Consider the following 27,343-nt stretch of genomic DNA (forward strand, 5'->3'; position numbering starts at 1 on the left):
ACCCCCTGAGAAATCTCTGATAGGAGCAGATGACCCAGATGATCCAACATTTCAGAGGACCTCCGCTGGAGTTTTCTCTGAGTTCTACTTCAAGACTGCTGGCTGAGATGATCAAGCCTCGTAGAATATTCCAGTCAGAACTTGACCATAATCCTAAATTTTCTTTAGGTCCCCGTAAGATTATCAGCTCCCCCAATCAGCAGGAAATAGCCTAGAAAACTATATCCACATTCCCAAAAAATGGACTATAGATGTTTATCTTTGTTTAAAGTGTTGGTTACAATTTGTTATGGTGAGGAAAAAAGCTAACCAAAGGAGATTGGATAGAGTTCTTGATTTGATAAAAAAAAAAGGGGTGGTGGTGGTGGTGGTGCTATGGGACAACGGTCTTGTATGCTGTAAAGATTTGTCACTTGTACTAGTTTAATAAAATGCTGATTGGCCAGTAGTCAGGCAGGAAGTATAGGCGTGGTGACCAAAACAGAATTCTGGGAAGAGGAAAGGCTCAGTCTGCAGTTGTCACCCAGACGCAGAGGAAACAAGATGAAAATGCCTCACTGATAAGGGGTACCAAGCCACGTGGCTAACACAGACAAGAATTATGGGTTAATTTAAGATGTAAGAGTCCACTAATAAAAAGCCTGAGCTAATGGCCAACCCATTTATAATTAATATAGACCTGTGTGTTCCTTTGGGACTGAACAGCTACAGGACCAGGTGGGACAGAAACCTGTCAACACACTTCTCCTGTAACCCAGAAATTATAGGCATGTGCCCCTAGATTAGCAGTGTATACCACCTATATGGTACTAGGGCTTAAACCAAGGGCCTCATGAATACAAGACAAGCATTCTATGTCCCTAGCTGAGTAAAAACTTTTGGAAGCCGACAAAAATAGACAATCTTGTCTTTTCCTGTTAAAATCTATTATTAAAATTTGCTAAAGCAATAAGAAGACTACAGGAAAAAAAAGTGGGCAGTAAAATGTTTAATTCTTTCCAAACACAAAAGTAGACAAATGATATGAATGGCAGTTTGCAAATGCCAGGACTAAGTAAAATAGGAATGCATTCATTTGACATTAAAAAAACCTACACAAAGCATTGTTCTTTGAGTGTCTTGGATTCGACTGTGAAAAAATTATTAGTATTATGACCAAAAGTTAATCAGATATAATGAGAAGTTCCTCCAGTAAAAACAACCAAATTCAACCTGGCCATCTATCCTCTGAAGCTTCACATTTCCTTGTGAAACTGATGACGTAAACTCAAAGTCTATCAGCTGGGCTTCCTCCCTAATTGGCCATTTGCAGAGCTACACCACTCTTTCCCCTCCCTCTGTAATTGCTCCGAACCTTATTGATTTTTAAAACATACAAAAAACACAGGGACTATGTAGAATTGGCTGGCCCGAACTCCCTCTGCTGACCAGGCTGGCTCACACTGAAGAGATCCCTTACACATGTGCCACCATGCTGGCTGGAACTTACTGATTTTAACAGTGAGAGGAAGATGTGGTGCTTCCGTGCTATCTGTGAGGACTAGGATGTGATCTGTCTTGACTATAAGAGTTTAGACACTCCATTAGTACTAGATAGAAGGTAGTGCTGGTTAAATTAAGCCCTTTCCTACAATTGTTTGTACTATAGAAAGTTACTTGGATTTATTTATATAGTTTTTCAAATTTTACATCAGTTCTCCACTGATGCAGTAAACATCAATCACTGGCAGCGTGTTAGATAATGAGAACCCAGAGTAACTCAAACCACACAAACTCTACTACCTGCTTCCTCACTAGACCATACACAGTGGAAACCTGCCTCAAACACCTCTTGACTATTAGATAGGTAGCAGAGTATAGGACGCCTAGCTACAACTGGCCTCATTTTGTTTTGTGTGGTATGTATAGGGGATGCCTGCTTTGCCACACACATGTAGAAGACAGCTGATGGGTTAGTTGGTTCTCTATTCTACCATGTGTGTCCTGAGAAAAGAACTAGCTTGTCAGGCTTGGCGGCCACTGCTTTTACCTGCTGAGTAAGTGTGCTGACACCTACTTACAATTTCTGGGATAGAATGTTGAGCCTTGATGATGAGAGAGATCACTCTTTATTTATTATGTATACAACATTCTGCCTCGATGTATGCCCGCACGCCAGAGCAGGGCACCAGAGAGAGATCACTCTTTATTTATTTATTTATTTATTTATTTATTTATTTATTATTTTTTTTTTGGTTTTTCGAGACAGGGTTTCTCTGTGGCTTTGGAGCCTGTCCTGGAACTAGCTCTGTAGACCAGGCTGGTCTCGAACTCACAGAGATCCGCCTGCCTCTGCCTCCCAAGTGCTGGGATTAAAGGCGTGCGCCACCATCGCCCGGCTAGAGATCACTCTTTAAAAGACATGAGTGTATCCCATAAATGACTCAGATTTATTGAAAAAGGGCTGATCCAAGTTTTCAGCTCACTGTCACTGGGAAAACCTCTTAAAATACAGTAAAATTCTGCTTCACTATCTCCATGTAGAAACTCCGCAGTGGAAGGCGCTGACCATTTTTAAGTATAAAGACATGGAAACCAAGTAGCATTTTAAACTTCAGTGTGGAATATTCTTACAATCCCTTTCCTACAAAGCACTGGCACACTCATTAACTTCCCAGGTTATAAAAATCCCTTGCTATCAGCTCCCCGACCATCAATCTATTTCTCTACCTATACCACATAAAATTAATGCAGGCGGACAAAACAGCTCACCTTAAGAATCTAAAAGCCTTTTAGGAATCTTTCAAAGCCACACTGAGAAAGCACCCCCTCCCCAGAACATTTCCACACATGCTTTTCTATCCATCGCCATGACAACAAAGCAAAAAGGTGTTACTCCTTAAAAGGGGGGCTGAAGTAAAATAATTCTACTTCTTGTCTGAAAACATTTCTTAGCTCTTAAGTCAGAGGGGGAACTTTTTAATTCCTTGGAGAGGGAAAAGTATTTCACAAGTAAAAATAGTACATTTATTGACAGGTGTACAAAAGATTCCAAAATACTTCAGCGTTGCAGGAAAATGTAATTTAAAGCTAGTAAGTGTAACACATGGAGTAAACGTCACTCAGGAACGCCTTCTATTCCTTACAAAGTCCTCAATTAGAACACTAGGAGGTGCGTCTTTTCCAACATTTGGTCATATTAGCTAAGCCCTGGGCCAACAGGACCTGAGTTCAGGCCCTCACCCCTCCCATGAGGGTTCTGGGCTGACCACCACGGAGTATCCTCAATCTATAACGTTTCTATCATTTTGTACAAAAATCCTATTTTGTGCCGTGTTGCATGATTTGGCTTTTGTATTAAACTGTATATATTTATGGGACACAGTGAAATTTGATAAATCCCATCACAGCATTTTCCAAACCAAACCCCCAAATCCCTCCAGCTTAAGTGGGAAAGCACATTCTCACAGTATTTCCTCATCACTCAACAGATCCAGTAAGGACATCCCGACAGATGACAGCGATGAGCAGGGATAGCTCAGGCTGTGGCTCCGATTCTGTGTGGCTTCGGGTCACTCTGAGTGAGAATCAAGGTGTCACTACCTGCTCCATGGCTCTGTGTTGTGACACAAATAACGTCCTAATATTTCAAAGCATTCGCAAACTTTAAATGACCACACAGACGCGAAAGATTTTTATAGCCAATCTAAGTTGACTTTTCTCTGTTTAAAAAACAAAATCTCGGCACTTTTTGAACAATACGTATCTGTAGTCACCACTTAAAACCAAGGTGACTGAGGTTCTCCCTGTTCATGATTCTGCTTTCAATTGTACCAGGCCTGAGGTTCGGATTATGTCCCCTAAAGTCCAGAAACAGGGAACCAAAGGTTATACCAATCCATTCTGTCACTTTGGCAACAGCAGTGGTGTCATTATTCACTATGAAGTGTGGCTTTAGCCAGGCCCACTGTGAGCCTCACCTACTTGGAGAAGCTCATCTCTGGCCTTCAGCCTCTGGATGCCTGGAGCAAGACCCAGAGAAACCAGTTCTTCAGATAATCTCCATCAGATAATCTCAACAGCCCGTTGGCTCAGTCGGGCACTTGGTGCTTTCGCCCTAGTTTATTCTCTGCTACTTTTCTTGCTTGGGAAATAAGCATTTCTCTTATAAGCTAGACACACCCTTCTTGTTGCAGCGCTCAGGAGGTTAAGGAAGGGCATTATGTTCAAGGCCAGCTAGGGCTACGTGGCAAGACACAGTTTTCAAAGGAAACCCTTGCACTGATCCTGAGCCCACTACCCATGATCTGGACTTAGCTCTGTGAGGAACCAGTCATTACCATGCACTGCAATAAAACTATGCCATGATCAGTTAATTTCTGTAGACAATGCATAAATGCCGAAAGGTCCTACTGGTACCACTGTGTTCTGCTTTCGTGGGGGATGAAAAAACCATCTGATTAGGTGTTACCACTAACAGATGACAGAACTCCAAAGCAGGCAGGTAACCAGCTACTCCGCATCCTTTAGATGTTTCTAGCAGACATAAATGAAAACTTGAAAAAAAATACTCAACTTCCTACAGAAACCCAGAGACTTCACACTCCATACGTCTGCCGCACAGAGGGAAGTTGACCAAAACTATGAGTGTTTAAAAATATGTCCAATTAACCAAACATATCAGAATAAAGTTGGTGTAACTGATCCTTCAGGAGCTTTAGCAAACATGAACTGTGAAAATCACACGTGACATATTTGGTACAATGTGCCTCCAAACACATCTCTTCCAAACTCGGCATAAACCACATCTGGATTTTCCAGCTGTCCCACGTGCATCTAAGAGCTTCGGAATGTGGTCATGTCTTTCGGCTCTCTGCTGGGGACACACCAGTCGTCGGCCTCGTGATTCGCTCTGTAATGCTTCCAAGCAGCTTTGTTATACACGGGGAGTCTCTCGATGGATTCTGTTGACAGAGCCTGGAGTCGAAAAGAAGTCCTCTAAGTTGGCCACTTTAAGAATTCATTATCTGAGATAATATATGGCGGCAAACAATAACTACAAGTCCACAGCATTCTACTGGCATCTTATCAACTAATCACTAACCACACATCGTCTTCAGGGCGGACATATTTGAAACATGCTATCTGCTACATCTGTGTGCGGCACCGATAGCACAGTGACTGGATTTGATGCTTCAGTCACCCCCCTAACCAGCCAGCCTGGAAACACTTAGCAAGACAGAACAAACACCTCTTATAAAGCACACACCCAGCCAGGAGTCAGCCGCTCAGAAAGCTGGCTAAGTGTAAGAGCATAAAAATCAGGTATCCACCTTCATGTATGTATACAGATTTAATGAGAGAAACAATCTTCTTCACTGTGTAGCAATGTATTACTGAAAACATCAATGCACAGGGATAGAGATGGCTCAGAGTTTAGAGCACTTGTTCTTGCAGAGGACCCGGGTCCAGGCCCAGCACCCACATGGTGGCTCACCACCACCTGTGACTCTAAGAACCTAACGCACTCTTCTGAGCGCCACCCATATCAAGCAGGCATGTAGTGCTCAGACATACATGCAGGCAAACACTCGTACACATAAAACAACCTTTAAAAAAATTAAAAACTGGACATACCAATATTATCATCATTTATAAATATCATCTTGGCTTTTACATGAGCAGTACTTGATCCTTGTTAGACCTCATGTCTTTCCCTCCCTGCACCCAGTCCTGGAGACTGAACACAGGGCCTCATTTGTGGGTGAAGCAAGCACTCTGTCACTGAGCAACATTGCAATCCAAATACCGTGTTTGCTTCTCCTGTTGGAAATGAATTTCTGCTTCCTGTACACAACCATTGGTTCGCTGTTCTACAGCTCCTGTAAACGGTGGACACAGTGATGACGACACTTTCTATTATTCTGACCACAGCCGCTGGTATTCCAAGATGTCGAACTAGGAATTTCCTGATGATGCTGAATAAGGTCTTTAAAAGGGGCTAGGTGTGATGACCCCATTAAAATGCTCGTATTCTAGGTTTTCCCAAATAGAAAACCTTCCATCTCTGTGCTCTAAATAGTCTAAACATCTATCAGAATGCTCCATTTAATGTTAAAAAGACTGCAATGGCGGAACTGGGAGAAGAGGAGAGAGGGAACTGTGGTCGGTTTGTAAAATAAATGAAAAAATGTTATTTAAATAAAAAATACTGCACTAATATTGTTATATCTAAGTTCCTCACCAAGACATGTTAAAGAATAACATGGCTATAAAGCACTTAGTCTCTTCAGGCTAACTTTCACAACACTCTTAAGAATAGCCTATAAAGTGGGTGCCATCTAGTGGCCAGAACAAGAAACTAGTGCACCAACTACGTAATCAGTGCTTTTAAAGTATTACTATTTATTTGGGTGTATGTATGGTTCAAGCAGGTAAAGATGCTTGCCATCAAGCTAAAGAACTGAATTTAATCTCCAAGACCCACATGGTCAGAGGAAGGAACTCCACCATTGCCCTCTGACTCCCACACATGCGTACCCCCACACAACACACTGTAAATAGTTTAGGTGGCTGGGGAGATGGCCCAGCAGTGAAGAGTATTTGCTGCTCTTACAGAAGACCTGGGCTTATTCCCAGCACATACATTGTGGCCCACAATCATCTGTAATTCTGCTTCCAACAGATCTGATGCTGTCTTCTCTATGAGCACCAGACACATATGTGGTCCACATACATGCAGGCAAAACACTCATGCACATAAAATAAAAATAAATGTCTTTATTAGGAAAAGGATAATTATGTCCTGGCAGATGGGAAGCACTAGCCCAACATGTGTAAGCCACAGGTTCACACACACGAAGGCTGGGTGCTATTATTGCTTGGCAAAATGGCTTAGCAGTTAAAGGCGGCTGTCACCAAGCCCGACGGCCACGGTCAAACTCCAGAACCCACATGGTGAAAGGGAAGAACTAGTTCTGGAAGGCTGTCCTCTGACCACCATGCATGCACAAACCCATGAACACACATGTAACAAGCAAACAAACAAATGTGGGCTTTTGTTTTTTAAAAAGCAGATCAATGACTGGTCATATGTTTCACATTAAAACTAAATTCACTTTTTTTCCTTTTTTACAGTGCTGTAGAGTGAACCCAAGGTCTTTCTTTGACACTCAGGATTTTCTACTTTAACCTAACTTTCTATTTCTTTCCCTGCTGCCCTCAACTACTCAAATGGGTGCATACCCATGTCACTATCACTATATTTATTAACTAGTATGAGGTTTAGTAAACACCCATTATACTTTTTCAAACTGGGCAAGGGGCTGAGGAGATGGCTCAGTTGTCCAGAGCACTGGCTGCTCTTACCGAGGACCTAGGTTAAGTTCCCAGCACCTACATGGTGGCTCACAACTGTCTTGTCATTCAAGTTTGAGGGGATCCAATGTCTTCTTCTGGTTTTTGAGGGTACTAGGCAATCACTGTGCATAGACATACATGTAAAAATTAAATATATATATACATACACACACACATATATATACATATACAGTTAAACCAGGAAGCTTCAGTTATTACCTTAATATAAATAACAGCATCAGTCCCGTAGCCCTCCAAGGAATACAGCTTTAGGTCTCCCTGGAAGTACTGTGCATAGAGGCGTGATATGGGCAATCCATAACCAAAACCAGCCTGTTCAATGAAAAACAAAGCTCTGTTCAGAGCCCCACATCTTTAAATACTTTTCTGACTCAGGTAAGGCCACCAAGTACTGCAGACCCACCAACCTGCGCATCCAAGAGAGCTTGTAAAACTCAATCACAAAGAAGGATTAAGCTGGAGTTTGGCTGAGCCCATTAGTGCATCGATTCTGTCTATAAAATGACTGTGGCAGTCTGGAGAAGGCACATTGCTTTTCTTCGCTGTGGTGCTCCAAGGCTCCCAATACAGCTCTTGGCAATTGCATATAAAGCACACTGCTTTGTTTAGGAGCCAGACGAGGAAATGCCTCGTTGCAGCTTTAATACCAAGATACAGGAAGCTCAGACGTCACACCATGGATGACCAGCCTTTGTTCTGAACCTGAGATGATCTACAACAGTCCACTTTCTTAATGCTCACCGACAGATCATTTCCCTGCTCCAGAGTCTTCAAAGCAAGCCACTGCTCCACCACCCACCCCGCCCTAGAGACAAAAAGCCAAGCTTCAGGAAAGAGCTTCCGAGACAAAAGCAGGTCTCTGCCCACTGCTCTCCTGCCTAGCAGGACCAACCTTCCCCTCAGTTCCTTAAACACAGGACTCCTGGGTCTTCGTTCAACCCGTTTCCAGTATCTGGTCCTTCTTTACCTGGCTAAAATCCACAAACACTTGGGAAAGTTGAAATGGTTTCCATCTCCACATCACGCCTTCAATGGCGTTCCTTACAGTGGGCTGCTCTTCAGTGTGTGTGTGAACAGAAGAGTCACTGACTGCGCTAACAACACGCAGAGGCTCTGGCCTCTTCTCCCACTGATTATTTTTATATTATTGTTACTTGTGTGTTTATGAGTGCGGGCATGTGTGCACAATGTTGTATGTGTGGCGGTGAGGACAACTTCCAGGGGTTGGCTCTCTCCCGCCATATGGGATCTGGGGACCAAACGACGTCATCAGGGTGCTAAGGCAAGCGTGTTTCCCCTGAGCCATCCCAATAGTTCTAATTATTTTATACTCTAACTCTGTGTGTGTCCCAAGTCAACTACCCAAGTTCCAACTTCCTCCCTGTCCAGGGCTGAGCTGCAACTGAGTTTTCAGCTCTCAAAGGGACCTGCACTGAGGAGCCAGAGGACTGCAGGGGAAGTCAAGGCAGCCACCCCCACTTCTTCCCTGGTAGGGCCCTTGTTCATGGGGGAGCCTCTGAGAGTAAACATCACCTAAACAACTGTAACTTGAGGTTCAGACCCGTGGAATTAAAAGATTAAAACCTGAATGCCGGGGAGACGACTCAGCAGTTAAGGGTGATCCAAGTTTTGTTCCCGGTCCCCAGCGAGTAACTAACAGTCATGTGTGACTCCAGTTCCAGGGAATTCAACACCCTTTTCTGGTCTCTGTAGGTGCTGTACACTGGTGCGCTTACATACACACAACCAAAACATTCATACACATACAATCATAAAAATATTTTTTTCAAAAAATGTAAAACACTGGGTGGGCATGGTGGCATAAGACTTTAACCACAGAACACTGGATGCAAAGGCTGGTAGCTCCCTGTGAACTGAAGGCCAGCCTGTGCCTCATAATGAGGTCTTTTTAAATACAAATACTTCAGGGTAAATATCAAAAAGTCGATGATGTTAAAATATCAAAAAAATCAACTATTACTACAATCCCTAGTTTAATCTTCATATTGAAATAGATTGTCACATGGTTTACCACCGAGAAACTGCTGTGACGTCACTACTAAGAGTAGCAGGGAAAAAATTCTTAAACTATAATCTGTCTTGTGGCTATTTCAATTAAAATCTAATCCCAGGGCTTTGAAATTTAGACAGAAGTGTTTGTCTCTGAAGTTTCAAAGCCTTTTCCTTCCCTGTGAGCTCCTCTGAAATCGGCTTGGACAGGTTTGGGGAAGCCACAGTCTGAGGACAGCTGCCCGACTCATGGCCTTCCTGCCTCACGTACCAGCGGCACCGCACGGGACGTCTCAACACGAGGCCGGGGTGCAGTCGAGTACATGTAGTTGAAGAGTTTGTCAATCTTCCTCAGGGGAACACCACCTCCCCGGTCACTCATCTGAGAGGAAAAAGATCACACTGTGAGCAAGTCCCACACATGGCAGTACCAGAACTCAAGTGCTTCGGGGAGAAGGCTGCTTTCAGAGGTCACAGTCCAGGCTGCAAGCGCAAACACTGCCCTCAGTGCTGCAGCTAACACAAGGTTAATCCTTCCTGGTGGGCAATATGATAATCAGGATAAAAATAAATAAAAAAGTCAAGGACACGCTACACAGCAATGCCATCTCCTAAGCTTATCCCCTAAGAAACCAAAGTATGCAAAATATATAAGGACATGTCCTCAACTATGTTCATAGCAGCAGTATTTGTCATAGCCAGAACCTGGAAGCAACCTATGCCCCTTGGCCGAAGGATGGATAAGGAAGATGTGGCAGGCATATTTACACAATGGAGTACTACACAGGGGGGAAAATTAATGACATCTTGAAATTTGCGGGCCCTAGTTCAATGGACTGCACCCTTTGACTATGGACGCTGTGCTCTGCTACCTGCAGCTCCCCCACCATGCCTTCCCCAATGCGATGGACTGGACCCTTTGACTATGAGCCAAGACAAACCCTTTCTCTTTCAAGTTGCTTTTCCCAGCAGATTTTATCACAGCAACAGGGGGAGAAAATAAAGACGAATGAGGTCAGAGGTCCCAGAGAAAACAAAGGTTCACAGGGACTCCAATCACAGGGAATTCCAGAACACGATCCATAAAAAATCTAGGAGCCTCAGTGAAAACAAAACCAAATGCCCAAAAAGAAACATATGAAGAAAGAGGAACTGCCGCAAACCTTCTGAACCTCAGGTTGTTCTCAGAAGGAATAACCTGGATGTCTTCTGAAAAAACAGCAAAGGACAGACCCCCAAAATCACTCTTCCAACATAGCAAAATCCAAAACTTTGTCAGGATCAAGACCTTGAAAATGAACCAATGGAGGGGCGCTTGTCCAAGAAAAGCACTGAACAGCAGCAGCTCCCTGTGGTCTGGGATTGCTCTCATCTAGCCCTGCTCCTCGCCCCGCCCCGCCCCGCCCCGGACAGCAGCAACTCTGGGCAGTCCACTGACAGGCCAGTAGTATGAAACCAGCCACTGACAGGCTTTATTTGCTCTGATTGAGCTTTCCAGCACCTGCCACTATTAGTCTCTCAGGTCCTGTTGGAAACAGTTGTCAGGAACAATTAGAAGAAATGGAATACTCAGAGGGCTTTGATATCGTGGGTAAGCTAGAACAAGTAACCGGCTAGCCAAAGAGTTTAGAAGACAGCGAGGGAGTAAGACAGCCATGGGGTTTTGCAAACTCCAACCCTGGGAATCTGGAAGACCATAATCTGAGTGCTAAGCCACCATCCAAGAGAGCCTTCAGAAGGCCTAAGCTATCAACCATACCGGGCTGAGATCAGCCAGAATACTGCACTAAGTTACTTCAATTGTGTAAAACAGTGGTTTTTCAGACTACCTTGCCCTGAGAAACTGCATTTTAAGGATGGAGGGCGAATGGCACCTGGGTGACATATAAATGAGAACTATGAAAACAATCATTTGCATTTTTTCCAGTGTTGGTTTCACACACGGAACTGCAGGTTGCAAACAATTATCTGCTGGTCCTACACAGGTGCTTGGGGCTGAGTCGGGAAGGCACACGTGTTCTACAGCTACATCAAAAGAGCTAACGCCTCTGCCAGCCAGCACAGAAAGCCAGTGTGTGCTAATTGTGGTGTGAAACCCTCAGAGCTGGCAATGCCTGAACACTCCTCAGAAATACAGTAAGTCCAGAACAGCTAAGACACGCTGTGAGCAGCAAGCACAAACGGCCAGAACAGACAGCTGACTGGTACACTCTGTATGTCAGCTGATTATAAAATGAAGCAAAATTAATCTAAGCAAACTGTACTATCTGAGCAGGTAGGCAAGAAGGCTGGGCTGGATCTCAGGGCCTGCAGCTTTGACTCTGTGTGACCCTGAGCTCATCTCTGGCCCTTGAGTTTCCACAACTATAAAGTAAAAGCGCACGTGCTCCTGGGAAGCGGTGATGAAATGAAATAAAACAGATGAAAAGCACTGCTGGAAACGGAAGTGAGATTAACGCTCCGTCACACAGAAAGCGCGCAGCATTTGAGACAGGCATTGATCAAAGTCTGTCTCCAGGTGTTCCTTCAACCGGAATCATCTGGATTAAGGACCAGAATAGAAACAGACTCAAAAGATAATTCTATAATTTGCCAGATAAACAAAGCAAAGTGGTTATTATCTAGCTGACTGAAATTCTTTCCCTTGAGAATAAATTAGGTATTATAGAAATTAGACTTATTATTTTTGTATGCCTACACATCCATTAAAAAAATTACCTTCACGGTCAAGTCCTCCTGGCCCAGTGTGACATGAACTTGAATTGGAGGATAGACACCTTTGTCAGCATGGTGTTCCATGGTTGCCCTCATTGCATTCTGAAATACATTAGGATTACATTAAAGCATAGCTTATTAAAAAAAGCAATACACTTATAATTTTGAAACATATGTACATTACTTGAATCTTAAGTTTTCTTTGTCACTGGTTTGTCACTAAGGGAATTTACAGCACAATGTTTTGATCAGTTTCTAAAAGCTGGTGAGGCACACAAGGCCAGCACTCCTAAGCATGGACGGTAACGGGACACGGGGCACTGGAGCAGAACTGAGAGCGGCCAGAGGAAGCTGCGACTGAATGCGGAATTAAGAGGGCCCTGGCCGCTAAGACTGAGCAGACTTGAGAGGAGACTGCGGTGTTCCTGTGAAACCAGGTTTCCAGACAAAAGCCACTGTCATGGGCATTATATAAACATGTCACAGCTTATATAATGCTTTATTAAATATATCTTTACATGACTGAATTTTCAAGGGGAAAACACCATTCTAACACGTTAAGGGCCAACTGCTGTTAGCCTCTAATGGATTTCTGTAGGTGTTAGGTGAATTCTTAATTTGTCAAAACAAAGCACATTCTTCCACCCTTCCTCTCTTAGCATTCTGTGTTTTAGTCTGTGCTTTCTTATTTTCTTTCCTTTGGATTTTCCGCCAGGGTCTTGCCATGCAGCTCAGGGTGGCCTAGTGCTTGCATCCTTCCTGCCTCCACTTCAACAGCGCTGGGCTTCTGGAGCTACAGGTGTGTGCTGCTACACCTGGCCAGCCTGCTGATATTTTGCGTTATCCAACAGCCAGCCATCTCTCTGCTCCTCTTGTCTGCCGCTGGCTGCAGACTGGGCAGCTAAAGCAGGAGGCGGTACAGGCCTGAGCTAGGAGAGCCATGGTCAACTGCCGGAACCAAACACAGTTACCAACCACTCTCTTTCCACTAACAAGTGGGGGGTCGGGAATGAGGGACTGGATTCTCAACATAACCAGCATGCTTTTATTGAGTTTTCTGAATCTGTTACAATCAGCAGCTAGTTCTCTAAGTCCAATATAAACAACTTTCTAAAGAAAAAAAAAAAAAAACCAAAAAACAGAACAATGGCATATAAGTGGGGCTGGCCCAAGGGTAGAAAGTTGGGAATTACTGTTCCAAACATTTTGGCTTATGAAAATATGTATATAACTTTACTAAGCACCAATCGCATGCTCTGCTATTATGAGCATTTATATAAAGTATGTCTTTCCCAATCTTCATAAAGTTTCCCTGGAGAAAATTACCTTAGATTCAAAGAGGGCCAAAGTTACATGTTAAGCAACAGAACGAAAACTCAACCCCAGGACTAACTCTGGGGTCTATGTGCCCTATGTATGGAGGGCACCCATGTGTGTAGACACAGGCTCACTTCCAGCCAAGCGGCACGATACTGACATGAAATGGCACATCTTAGTGAACTAGGAAATCCACAGGAACATGGGTCTTAGAACAGATTGCTAAGATAAGAAAGGACTGGTAAAGGTTCCGCGATACTATTTTACAAACCTTGAACAGTTCAAACACCATGTGATAGAGATGGGATGGGACATAAACCACGTGTATTGTCTGTCCTGGTGAAACCGCTACAGAGCAGAAGAGAAAAACGTGAAAGTACAGAGAGATGTGCTTACTGCATCCTTCAGAACAGACTGGAGTGATGTGGGGAGACATTAGCTATGGAGGACGGTGCTGGGGGCGGGGCTTTCACACCACTTCATCACTGTCTGCGAGTCTGAACCCTGTACACACTCACAGGGGACGAGGACAAGAGTCCTGCTGCTATTCCTCAATCCGGAATAAGAGCCACCCAACCTCCTACGCTTTTCTATGTCAGTCAGGGTTATACTTCCTAAGATGGACATCTTAGGAAAAAGAATGTCTCACCCATGTAGAACATTGTCTTAGAACTTTCTCAAGGGGTATAGGTAACACAAACCTCTGGAGAACAAAGGGGTAAGGCACCATACTTTTACAGTACTTTGACCAACAAGTAACTGGACTCTAATTCAAACAATAAGCCCAACTCTAATCTGAAAACCTCCTGCTTGGAAACATGAATGGGATATCTTGAAACTGCCCATACAGCTTAAGCTCCCAAACTCTTGTCTGTGTAGTGTGATTCTTCTTACTGGGTAGCACCCATCCAAATAATCAGTGTGGCAGGAAACCACAAGCAATTCTACCCTCAACTGGGTAGCTACGCCACTACTCCCCTCTCAGAGATCCAGAATGCAGCCTAAAGCCTATTAAAATGTATTTCCTCCCATCACCTTCCTGGATTATCTTAACCCAGGAGAGGTTTTCCTTGTTAAACTACCATCATCAATCTCCTTCCAAAACCCTAAACCCTTTTATCCAAAGGCAGGAAGAGCCCATCAGAGAGAACCGGACTCTCACACAGATGAGCAGTGGCTCCCGTTGTCTTTCACAGGACCAGGTCTCTGACTTCAACAATAAAAACTGACTCACAATTCAGGAAGTAGAAAAAGGATAAACTTTGCTATGAGGAATACACAAAAATTAAATATAATTTTCTTGGTATTATTTATTTTTCTCACTATCTCTGAAAAAAAATAGCAACGAATCAAAATTATCAGTTTAAAATAGAGCAAAAACAAAACACCAAAATATCTGTCCTAAGAATCAAACTAAATTCTGTACGTGTAGATGTGCATTGCACACGTGTATCTTCTGCCTTCACACTTAGTGAAGAAGTTGATGGAAGAGTCCGTTACTGTTCGAGCCAATCTCAACTCGCTCCTTGGTCTTCAGAACACCCATTACTGAGGACAGACACCACCAGGCAGGCTTACCATTTAGTTCTTCAAGTTCTAGTTCAGGAGAGTTAACATAATACAAATCACAAAGCCGCCTAGCATTTTCATAGCCATCTAGTGTGAATCAAACAAAACAAAGAAGCATTAAATAAATTTACTTCCGTCTTACGCAACAAGAGGCCAACAGCAATGACAAACGAAAATTTAAAATTCTCTGCAGAAGAAGATACACTTTAACAGTCTTAGTGAGGGGAAGGCTCTTTGTGTGACAAAGCCCTCTGAGCTGTGAAAAAATAATGACAAAAAACGGATCACAAAACTTAAAAACGTCGGCATGAAAAAACCATACCATAAACAAAGCAAAAGAAAAACAGCAGGCTAAAGAGATTATTATTTATACATTAAATATATATTTACATTGTTCGTTTTTGAGACATCTCAAAAAGGTTTAGGAAGTGGACACCTTCATTATTTGATACTTTTGGGAATGATTAAAAATTTAAATACACAAAAATGTTATTAATTCATGATATTTTATTGTTGTTGTTGTTGAGGTAATGGCCTTAATGTGTAACCCCAGCTGGTCTGATCTTGAATTCCCTGACTGGCCCTGAACTCACGGAGATCCACCTGCCTCTGTTCCTGAGTGCTGGGATTAAGGGTGTGCACCACCATGCCTGGCAGTTCTAAGAATCCTGCCTTATACTAGCAAATCACTTTATATTTAAGGATGTTCACTAAGATACTGTAACAGGAAGGAGAAAAATGCACACAACCTAAGTGCATTACAAGCAGCGTAGGTTATAGCACTGTGATACAGTCTACAGAGCCACTCAAAGCTGTGGCTATGTCCATGTGGCTGGGAGTTCGTAGCAAAATGTCTGAAGCACTCCACTTTCTCAAAGCAACGAACACGGGGCTGAAAAGATGACTCAACTGCAAGAACACAGGCTGCAAGCCAGGTGTGGTGGCGCACACCTTTAATCCCAGCACTCAGGAGGCAGAGGCGCTGGATCTCTGAGTTCCAGGACAGTTGGGGATACACAGAGAAACCCTGTCTCACGTGAGAAAAAAAGAGCACAGGCTGATTTTGCAGAGGACCTGGGTTCAGTTCCCAGTATCCAGATGGCAGCTCATTAATTCTAGTCCCAGGAGCTCACATGCCACCTTCTAGCCTCCAGGGGCACCAGGCATACGCATGATGTACAGACAAAACTCTAGGAAATTCTCCCATACACTTACAATTTTTTTGAAAATTTAAAAACAACAAAAACCATTAAAAACTTATACAATATGCACATGCATGTGATTTCAATAAAAATGCTTGGTAAGATGCAAATTAAACTGTTATGAACTTTCACTCCTACCACTGGAATATGACAGGCCAGGGTCAGAACCTGAATATTTTATCATACTGATTTACTGTGTGTGTACATCTGTGGGTATGTGCACGCCAAGGGGCACATATGGAAGCCAACTTCCTGGAGTGAGTGCTCTCCTTACAACTAGGGAATTCTGGGGATCGAAGTCAGGCTTTAAGACTTGGCAGCAAGTGTCTTTACACACTGAGACATCTCAGTGGTCCTTTTTAAGGGCGGATGGAGAAAGACTTGAATTTTCTGAAGCAAAACAGATAAATATACTTACTAACAGCACCAAACTTTACTAACAGAGAATTCTATCAGGAGGGCATCTACCTTACACACTGCATAATCCATGTCATGAAGTGATTTCCAAACCGAACGTGTTTGCTCCTAACATTTTTCTCTCATGACACATGCAGTAGTTATAAGGGAAAGGATGACACTCAGCACTTTGGGGACGTTCACACCCTTCTAGAAAAGACAAATGCACTTACCTTTAATAACTTCAACTACATCACAGTTTGGATTTATACTTCCAATGTGTTTTCGATGAGATGGGCTTCCTTTTCCACCAAACAATAAAGCTATCAAAAGTGAAAAGCCAAAGAAAGCACATTTCCAGATCTAAATGATGTTTCTCTAAACAGTACCAAACAGCAGAACATTTTTCTAACACGTAAAGATGATATTTTAAAGTCAATAAAATGCTTTCTTTTTATAGCAGTGATGTTCCCTTTAAAGGGACACTGTCTAAGAAAATTTAAGAGGACTACACACATTAACTAAGTACCTCTTTCAACTGTGGGACACTTACAGTGCTGGTTGAGTAACATTCTAATTGAAATGCGACTCATGTAGAATCGATCCAAAAAGTACTGGACATTTTGACTGGTGACAGGATCCACCCCGAAGCTCTCCTTGTATTCGGTCACACCCTGAGCCATGGTTGGGATGACATCATTGTGCCGGTTTCTGATCCTTATCACTGTGTCTGTGAATCTAAACAAACCTCTCTGTCAAAACATCCAAATATTTTGACAAATGACATTAAGATACAGGCTGCAGCTACAAAAAGTCCTAGTTCAGAGAAAGAAGCATCAGTGAAGGCTTTCCCACACTTGGTTAAATACATTTCAGATCATAAAGTACACGAATCTACAAGGTACAAGGATCTCCAAGTAAAACACCCGTATGGCAGCCACACTACTATGAACAGTGAACAGGTTTCCCTTATCCACTGTTATCTAAGCATCTGAGGCTCACTAATGAGGCCAGCATTCCAGAGACACCTGCCAACGCTGCCAATGAAAGGGCCCTTGCTCCTTGGGAAATGCTCCACAGTGAGGCAAGATGGGTAAACCAAAAAGGTCGGCTGTGGGTCTCCTCCCCAGAGTTCGGAAAGAAGAACCACTAGGTACAGAAAGTGAGAAAAGAACTCGGACTTCACCTACCCTGGGTTTACAAAGTAGGTGAGAAAAAAAAAACTGTTGGATTAAAAGTTTTCAAATCATACTATCTTCTTATTTCTGTCAATTTAAGGAAAAAGATAAAAGACAGAAGTCTTAATTGTGATATAACAAAACCAATCTCCTAGCCATTTTAGGACTCACACTTCCAAAGGAGTGCTTTCCCAAGGACTATTTAACTTACTCCAATGATTTTTTTTTTCATCTCTTAAAACACTTTTGGAATTCTTAGTTGGTAATAAACTTCAAAGGCAAGCTATTAAGACAAATTATAATTTTAAAAAATTCCTCAAAAACAACAAACAACAAAAATTACAATCCCTTCCTTATTTGTTTCTCTCTTTAAAACAAAAACTGTTGAGTAGGGTATAGTAATTCACCTGCAGTCCCAGGTAGAGGCTGAAGCAGGCAAATCACTGTGGACTAGAAGCCAGGCTGGGCTACACAGTGATTTCCAGGAAAGCATGTCTTGGAAAACAAAAACTGGTCTGGGGAGACAGCTCAGATGGTAAAGGGCTTGTTGTATAAGCATAATGACCCAAGTTCAGTCCGCACAAAGTTGTGTAAAAATGCCAAGCATGGTGGCACACGTCTGTAATCCCAGTGCTGGAGAAAAAGATTGGATTCCTGGAGTTCACTGGCCAACCAATCCAGCCTAACGTCAGGCAGATGACAAGCACTCTAGAGGCTAGCACCTGAGGCTGTCCTCTGGCCTCACACACATGCATGGGAACCTGCATACGCATGAACATGCACACACAAACGTAATTGTTAGAATACAGGTGGCTCACGTCTTTAGTCCCAGCATTTGGGAGGCAGAGGCAGGCAGATCTCTGCAAGTTCAAGGCCAGCCTGGTCTACAAGTGAGTTCCAGGACAGCCAGAGCTGCAACACAGAGAAACTTCCACCAAAGGGGGGAAAACAGATGATGGATGTCTTCAAAAGTCTCCACAGTAGCATTTATAGGATATTCTATCGTTTCCCTTTGCCTTGTTCCTAGCCCACCATTTATATATTATATATATTCTATCGTTTCCCTTTGCCTTGTTCCTAGCCCACCATTTACTGGCTACAAGACCCCAAGGCACAACCCTCTCTGTGCATAAACGCATGATCTCAGTAGAGTTGTTTCAAACACTAAATGACATCACTCACCCAGAGAGCAATCTTTTGATGAATATTACTTTCAAACCAAAAACATGTTTGAGAATGCAGTTACGCCACCCTTTTAAAAGACGGTCCAAAAAAGCATACAGATTCTGTGGACAATGGTCTTTATTCTGTAGTAACATTCATTACAAACAGATAGTTGCCTAAGTAACTAGCTGGGTTTACCAACTCTGCTGTCTGGGCTATGAGACTGAGCAGAGGATTTATGCTATCTTATAAAGCACAGACCACAGGAATCCAGAGCTAGTTTTAACAGCTTCTCTACAAAGCAAAAGCAGCATTAACAGCTGCCATGTTTCAAAACCAGAGATCTTACATGGAAAATAGACTTGCAAGCTTTCCTTCAAAAATACATTTTTTGATTATCTGGGTGGCAGATAATCAACAGTGAACACTGGGAGCAGACGGTGACTGTCCCTTTGGAACTGGCATGCCCTCCCCAGGATAACAGACCAGGTGGCATGTACATCACATCTAGATGGTCACTGCTCGTCACATTTGTACCGCCTCTTCTTACAGCGAAGAGGGATGTGGAGTGTGTTTTACATCCGGGCCAGCTCTGTGGTTTATACTGTCTTGCTGCCTTCAGTGCCTGTGTGGGTTGCTATAAATGAATACAGTAACTATGCGGTAAGTAAAAGATGGTAATCAGTCTCCTAAAAATGGGCCAACGGCAAACTGAGCTAATCACATTTACACTTTTATATGATGTTTAAAGAATATAAAATCAGGGCAGAGGCAGGTGAATCTTTTTGAGTTTAAGACCAGCCTGGTCTATAAAATGAGTTCCAGGACAGCCAGGGCTACACAGAAAAACCCTGCCTCAAAATACAAAAACAAACATAAACAACAAATATATATATATAATATTGTTTATATATATAAAATGTATATTTGTTGTTTATGTTTGTGTGTGTGTGTGTGTGTGTGTGTATATATATATATATATATATATATATATATATATATATAAAATCTGTATTCAGAACAGGATCATACAATTATACTTACTCATAAATAGTTTTAGCATCTTCAGCACTTTTGTCCTTAAAATCAAGCAGCTCCTGAAGACTCTGGATATACCTAAGACACAAATCAGAGCTGTTTATTCATATTGTAGAATTAACACAAAGGGACTTTTTCATATTTTATAGTTTTAAATTTAGAATACTCCTATAAATTATGGTTGAAGTAGGATATTGTTTTCGTTCTCTCTCTTTTTTGAGATAGGGTGGAATGCAAACCAGGCATACCATAAGCCCTGCGTCAAGTGCATGCTGAACAAGCGCTCTAGCAGCTGAGCTACACGCCGGTCCTGAAATAGGATTTTTACACCCATTAGCATTTGAGGTGGCTCAGTGGTTAAGGGCACTTCCTACTCTTCCAGACTACACAAGTTCAGTTCCCAGCACCCACAGAGGACAGCTTACAATCATCAGTGCTCCAAGTGACCCAATACCCTCTTCTGGTCTCCATGGGCATTCACATACATTGCATACAATCATGTAGACATACACATGACACACACACACACACAGACCCATACATAAATAAATCTTTAAAATAAAGAAAGTGCATGCATAGTTTTACCATTGAAATCACAAATAAGGGCTAGACATGGTAGTTCATGCCTTTTGCCCCAGCACTTGTAAAGCAAATAGATCTCTGGGAGATCAAAGCCAGTCTGGTCTACACTGAGAGTTCGAGGACAGCCAAGGCTAAATAGTGAGACCCTGTCCCCAAAACAAAAAACGAAAAACAGATGTTATGAAATATTTGTTTATACTGTAAAGATGTGTCTCTGCCTAAGGCACCTTCTGATTGGTTTAATAAAGAGTTAAATGACCAAATAGCTAGACAGGAGGGAAAAGGCAGGACTTCCAGGCAGAGGGAGAGAAACTGGAAGGAAGAATCTAGGTGCATGGATTTACCAGAAGACACAGGGAGAACGGGACGTATAGTAAGGAGAAAAGGTAGCACCACATGCCAGAATGTGGGTCAATATAAATGGTTAATTAAGTTACAAGAGCTAGTTGAAAACAAGCCTAAGCTAAGGCCGAGCTTTCATAATTAATAAATCTCCGTGTCATTATTTGTGACCTGGCGGCCCAAAGAGAAATCCAACTACAAACTGACAAGAACTGAAGGGTGGTAAAGCATTTGCCTAGTATTTGCCCTCAACACACACAAACACAGATCAGTAGGCCAAATTTGAGTTAAGAGTTTAAGATTTACATTATAAACCCTACAAGTTTTTAACCTTTTACATCCCTTTGTACTTAGATTATAAAAACTTCATCATGAGAATGGCATTCCTAACTGTGATCATGGGTACATGCTTGTCTTAGCCACAGTAAAAAGGGGGCTACACCTTGCTCTAAGAACTAACTTAAATGTAAGTGTACTTTTTTTTTTTTTTTTTTTTTTTTTGGGGGTTTTTTCGAGACAGGGTTTCTCTGTGGTTTTGGAGCCTGTCCTGAAACTAGCTCTTGTAGACCAGGCTGGTCTCGAACTCACAGAGATCCGCCTGCCTCTGCCTCCCGAGTGCTGGGATTAAAGGTTTAAAACCTTAATTGTAAATGTTTAGGTCAAACCAACAAGTACTTACACTTACTGAAAGCCTACAATCTACCATACACAAAACACAAAAGCAATTAAAATCTAAGTTTTTTAATTTGCCCAACAATTGAAGGTAGGAGAGCACTTATTTAAGACAAAATGAGAAAATTCAAATGACTTTCTCAGCATCACACTGCTAAACACAAGGGCACCAGAGGGCCAGGGCTGAAAACACCTCCACAGCCATTCAGTTATCTTTACAGGATAAATCCTGCATGCCTGGAAGCGCTGTGCAGGGATGGGGCAAGGGAAGGACCTTCCACATCAGGAAATCCCTGTGGGAGCTTGACAGGTCTTGCTGCATTCAAAAGCCCAGCGATCGTCATAGCTACCACCCTGCTTTAGCCTCAAATTTCTCTGCACTGGCAAGAAAAAGTCTTTTAGATGAAAATGATTTTTTAAAAGATATTTAAATCTCTGCCCCTTGTGAGGTAAAACCAGGTTTCAAAAAGCAGGATAAGTAATCCCAGCACTCGGGAGGCAGAGGCAGGCGGATCTCTGTGAGTTCGAGACCAGCCTGGTCTACAAGAGCTAGTTCCAGGACAGGCTCCAAAACCACAGAGAAACCCTGTCTCGAAAAACCAAAAAAAAAAAAAAAAAAGCAGGATAAGCTAGTTTTCATGAGGAACTGTAGGGAACGGGAAAGGCTGCCTCGGAAGATTAAATTGTTTCCTGTGTATCCCATGATTCTCTCTAAACCACTTTCTCACTCAACTACATGAACTAACGAACCTCCGGGGACCAGCATGCAGCAGTTACTCTCCTTTCCTTTATTTTTTCTTCTACTGTGTGTGTACATGTGTGTATGTGTGTGCATGTGTGTGTGTGCGCGCGCCTATAGAGGCAGGATGACCTTGACAAATGCCCTGGAGCTGGAGTTACAGGCAGTTATGAATGGCCTGACCTTGGTGCTCTGGAAGAGCTGTGAACACTTTTAACCACTGAGCCAACTTTCCATACTCCTGCTTATCTTCTTTTGATAATGACTTATTTTTAATTATGTGTACACATACATAAGTTAGGAAAGTATGTGCACATGTGAGTACAGGAGTCCTCAGAGTTCAGAAGAAGCTGTTGGACTCCTTGCAGCTGGCGTTACAGGTAATCGGGAAACCCCCAGGGTGGGTACTGGGACCACTAGAATACCTACAAATAGAAAATTAACAACTCCATTAATCACATTTGGCAAATGTTTTGAAGTTGCTTTTTTTTTTTCTGCTTAATACTTGACTCTGTCCATGCATACAAACAGAACTTTTGCTTAATATTTTCCACCCTGGCATGGTGGCTCACAATTTTAATTCCAGCACCAGAGAGGCAGAGGCAGGAGGATCTCTGAGAGTTCAAGGTCATCCTGGTGCACAAAGTGAGTTCCACGTTAGCCAGGAACACAGTGACCCTGTCTCAAAAAGCAAAATAAATAGGCTTTTAGCTGGGCATGATAGCATATACCTGTAATTCCATTTCCAAGGAGGTAGAGACAAGAGAATCTCTGCAAGTTCAATGTCAGCCTGGTCTGTACAGTGAACTCCAGGCTGCCCAGGACAGTGTCCCAAAATAAAAAGGATGAAGGGCAAGAAGATGGCTCAGTGGTAAGGGCACCAGCCCTCGAGCCTAACAAAAAGTCTGATCCCTGGAACCTGTATGGTCAAAGCAGGGAACTGACTCTTGCAAGTTGTTCTCTGACCTCCACAGGAATGTGAGCACATAGGCTCATATGCTCATTCTCTCTCTCTCTCTCTCTCTCTCTCTCCACACACACAATGTTTAAAACATAATTTAAAACAAAGTTAATAACACTTTAAAATTAACAAGTAGGCTGTAGTGATAAAGGCCTACCATCTCAGCACTAGGGAGGTGAAGTTAGGAAGACTGTCTCAAAATAAACAATTCACACAGGTGGGCCACATAAAAAATGTACACCCTTAAATTTCTATTATCAGGCTAGAGAAATGGTTTCAATGGTCAAGAGAACTTCTGCTCCTTCAAAGGACCTGGGTTCAGTTTTTAGCACCTACACTGCAGCTCACAACCATCTGCAATTCCAGGTCCAGGGGATCTGATGCCCTCTTCTGGCCTCCACAGGCACCAGGCACACCTTTGGGGCATAGATATACATCCAGGCAAAACACCCATACCCATAAAAAAAAAAAAAAAAAAAAAAAAAAAAAAAAAAAAAAAAAAAAAAACTTGGCCAGGCGGTGGTGGCGCACGCCTTTAATCCCAGCACTCGGGAGGCAGAGGCAGGTGGATCTCTGTGAGCAAGAGCTAGTTCCAGGACAGGCTCCATAACCACAGAGAAACCCTGTCTCAAAAAAAAAAAAAAAAAACTTTAAAATTTAAAAACCCTTTCTTATCACTTTGGGGAAATTGCAGTATCTATATAACTACAATAACTTCTACTTATTTTTAGAAGGGAGAAGGTGATCAGTGTGGGCTGTAAGCCACATTGCGTCTGAACTCATCAACACGGATGCTAGTAAAAACAGAATAAGAGCTGTAACTTCTGTGATGTTTGCTGTTTGAAACATGATCTCACTTAGACGAGGCTGGCCTTGAACTCCTGACCCTTCTGCCTCCGAGTCCCAAGAATGCTGGGATTACAGATGCACACCACTTCCTCTGGTTTCTGCAGTGCTCAGGGTTAAGGCCAGGGCCTAGCGCATGCCGGCAATCGCTCTATCAACTACTACTACTCCATCCCTAACCTTTATTATTTAGGAAAAGATGTATTCAGCGAAATAAACTTGCTTTATGATAAAATGCATGTAGACTCTTAAGGCAATCGAGGCATTCTTCTACTGGAGAGCAAGTGCAGGGCAAGAGAGGTGCCCAATAGTTAGGAGCATTCATTGCTCTAGTAGAGACGCAGATTGGGTTCCTACCCCCACCAGAAGGCAGTTCACAACTGCCTTTAACTCTAGTTCCTGGGGATTTGTGCCCTTTCTGGCCTCCACAGGCACCTGCTCATGTGTAGTACATCTATACTCATACACACACATATACACACCTACATACATACACACATATACACACATACATACATACACACACACACCTACATACAGGCAGGGTACAGTGGTACAAACCTTCATTCCCAGCACATGGGAAGAAAAACCAAGCAGATCTTTTTGAGTCTGAGACCAGCCTGATCTACATAAAGTTCCAGGCCATCCAGGACTACCTAGTAGGACCCTATTTCAAATAAATAAATTAATCTATAACACTTGGAAGAGAGAGACAAGTGGACCTCTCTGAATTTGAGGCCATCCTAGTCGACATAATGAGTTCCAGGACAGGCAGAGCTATATGAGATTCTGTCTCAAAAAATAAAAATAAAATAGTAAATTAGAAGTATTTTCTTTAACCTTGAACCAAGTCCACAAGTCCACTGAAACTGCAAACACAAGATGGGACTCTTACCAACTTTGTACCAACTGTACGGATGGGGTCCGGAGAAGATTATCTGGAAGGAGGCTTATTTCTTTCATTATATTTGCCAACCTAACAGGCAACTCTTGTCGCAGAAACATAAAGGAAGTCTTTTCACAAGCATTTACTGATCCTGAAACCAAGCACAGTGGGAAAGGCAGTAAGTAGAAGGGCAGAAGCTGCCAGGAGCCAGGAAGAGAGGGGAAAGGAGAAAGTCACTTATGTGAGAGAAAGGGACTGGGAAGCAAACATATATCCAGGCAAGGTTGAGCTAAGTGGTCTATAAAGTAACCCTGATTCCAGAATGACCTTCTGATTCTTGATATGCCAATTGATCAGTACAACAACGTAGGTACTTTGTTATAATTCACATTTACTATTCATTTTAGGATGAAGATAAACTAAGTGGGTCTGTTTTAAGGTTTGAGGTCTATGAGTAGAGGTGAGAAAAGCCCATCCTATATGCCCCACTGCCGCTACCCTTTAGAAATTCTGATCCATGACTCTGGGTAAATTTTGAGCCAGGTATGTCAAGACTGACTAGATACAAATATGAATCGCCAGGATAGAGTTAGTACAGACAAGGTTTTCTGGCAACAGGAGGCAAAGACTACCAGAACCACGTCAGCAACCATCAAGAAGAACCTACTCAATTGTCTGTTGCCTGAGAAATTCACCTGCCCCCTTCTCCACTCTTGTATCCAGATGTCTGGCAGAATAGTTGATGAGTATCCATCCCTTGACAAGTAGCTTCCCTTGAACTAAAGTTTTATTTCAGCAATCCATTTGAAACTAATTCAACCTTGTAGATGAAACTTTAGTAGAAACTATCTTGTCAACAGTAGGTATATTATTAAGGAAAACATCTTGCGAAAGTTTAATAGAATATCCATGAACACTATAGTACAGGCATTTAAAAATAAAAGTAAATAAATAAAGCCACGGGGGCCTTTCACAGTCCCTTAAAAAAGAAATACAAGGAAACCACACTGCAAAACACAATTTTAAGATAAAGTATCCAGCCACGCCACTTATCTCCTATGCCCTTTAACCATGTTATAATCTGACAACACGACACGGAGATAACTTTTTCTACTCCAGAACTTTTGGATTTCAATGTTAGAATATATATTAAGCACCCCCCCCCACCCCCGCATTACTCCTGATGAGAAGTCAAAAGCCTAATTCTGCAGTTCCTTCTCCAATCTGTAACACACTGACAAGATCGTGCACTTTACACGTGCTTGGGGCAGACAGCTCGTGAAACGAAGTTGCTCTCGGTGGAAACACTAGCGAGGAAAGAACTGGGCCAGTAGTAACTTCTTTTCCTGCCATCACGCCACTCTAGAGGATCATCGCTGTACTGGCACTGATCTCGCATCGGCAGAAAGCCACCCTCGAAGCAGAGTGCGCTCTGGCCTTGAACCTGAGCAATGCTCCCCAGAAGACACCGGGTCCCGAGCGCGCACCTGCGCACGTGCGCGGAAGGCTGCAGCCCCTGCTTTGTTTTTCTCGCACACCCTGGTCTCAAGCCCCGGTTACGTGCCCGGCCTGCCAGAGCGCGCACCCTCCGGGGAGGAAGGAAGCACCTAAGACAACAGGGGAGGCGACAAGAGGGAGGAGGGGTGAGTCTGGGAGGACGGGGCCCGCACACGAAGGCCAGGCCGCCCTCACCGAAGTCCAGGAACTGCTTCATGGAGAGCGGCGACGGCGAGAAGCGCGCGTAGAAGTCCACCTGGCCCGGAACGCCACGCTCCGACTCCGGCCCGGAGCCCGAGGCCGAGCCCAGACTGCGGCTGGCACTGGGCACCGCGCAGCGGACGCCCCGGCCGCCTCGGAGCAGGCTCGCCAGCCTCATCCCGAGCCCCGCCGGAGGAGCCGGAGCCCCCGGCGCCAGCCTGAAGCTCTGTGCCGCCGGCCCGGTCGCTACGTGCGGGACGTGGCCAGCCGCGGGGGCGGGGAGCTGCTGTCAGCACCGCGGCCACCGCCCCCTCGCTGTAGCCACGCCCACGGAGGCGGAGCCCCGAGAGAATGGAGGCGGGAGAGGAAAAACGGGGAGGGCTAACCACCGCCCCTCACTAAAGCCACACCACCTCTGGGCGGATCCCCGGGAGGAGGACGGAGGCGGGGAAAGGGAAAAGAAAAAAGCAGCTCATCCTAGAGGTATGGGTCCGCTGAAACCACCCGGAGCAAGCAGCCAGGCTCTTGGCTGGCACCCAGACAAGGCTCGGTGAAGATTTTGCTAATTCCCAGGAAGCCCGCGGGTGGCTAACCGGATCTTACAGTACAGCTCGCGCTATGGTGTATTCCTTCGCACGCCCACTTTCTACTTCTCCGCCCTCCCAGTCT

The 27,343-nt window shown here is 43.5% G+C and overlaps 1 protein-coding gene across 3 annotated transcripts; it reads right to left on the bottom strand.

The window, feature by feature from the left end:
* Positions 1-982: 982 nt before the first annotated feature.
* Pdk1 (pyruvate dehydrogenase kinase 1) lies at positions 983-26,986 on the bottom strand. 3 transcript variants are annotated; one of them, XM_057754960.1, is made up of 11 exons: positions 26,669-26,986; positions 24,986-25,127; positions 19,955-20,026; positions 17,122-17,306; positions 16,802-16,891; positions 14,980-14,997; positions 13,673-13,749; positions 12,088-12,186; positions 9,641-9,751; positions 7,558-7,671; positions 983-4,956 (listed from the first exon to the last, which is right to left on the bottom strand). In XM_057754960.1, exons 1-11 carry the CDS (start codon positions 26,850-26,852, stop codon positions 4,816-4,818), a joined length of 1,233 nt encoding a protein of 410 aa, XP_057610943.1. In that variant the 5' UTR covers positions 26,853-26,986; the 3' UTR covers positions 983-4,815. The 3 variants fall into 3 exon arrangements, with proteins under 3 accessions (XP_057610943.1, XP_057610941.1, XP_057610944.1); XM_057754958.1 differs by having other exon boundaries at positions 14,980-15,057; positions 26,669-26,985; XM_057754961.1 differs by lacking the exon at positions 14,980-14,997.
* Between the last annotated feature and the right edge of the window lie 357 nt (positions 26,987-27,343).

This window comes from Chionomys nivalis, chromosome 22 (assembly GCF_950005125.1).
Source record: "Chionomys nivalis chromosome 22, mChiNiv1.1, whole genome shotgun sequence".
Classification (NCBI taxonomy): domain Eukaryota; kingdom Metazoa; phylum Chordata; class Mammalia; order Rodentia; family Cricetidae; genus Chionomys; species Chionomys nivalis.

Coding starts and splice junctions, on each gene's coding strand:
- Pdk1 (XM_057754958.1), bottom strand. CDS start 26,852: ATGAGGCTGGCGAGCCTGCTCCGAGGCGGCCGGGGCGTCCGCTGCGCG. Junction 25,128..26,668: donor GAAGCAGTTCCTGGACTTCG/GTGAGGGCGGCC, acceptor GCTTGGTTTCAG/GATCAGTAAATGCTTGTGAA. Junction 12,187..13,672: donor TGGTGTTTGAACTGTTCAAG/GTTTGTAAAATA, acceptor AATGTATTTCAG/AATGCAATGAGGGCAACCAT.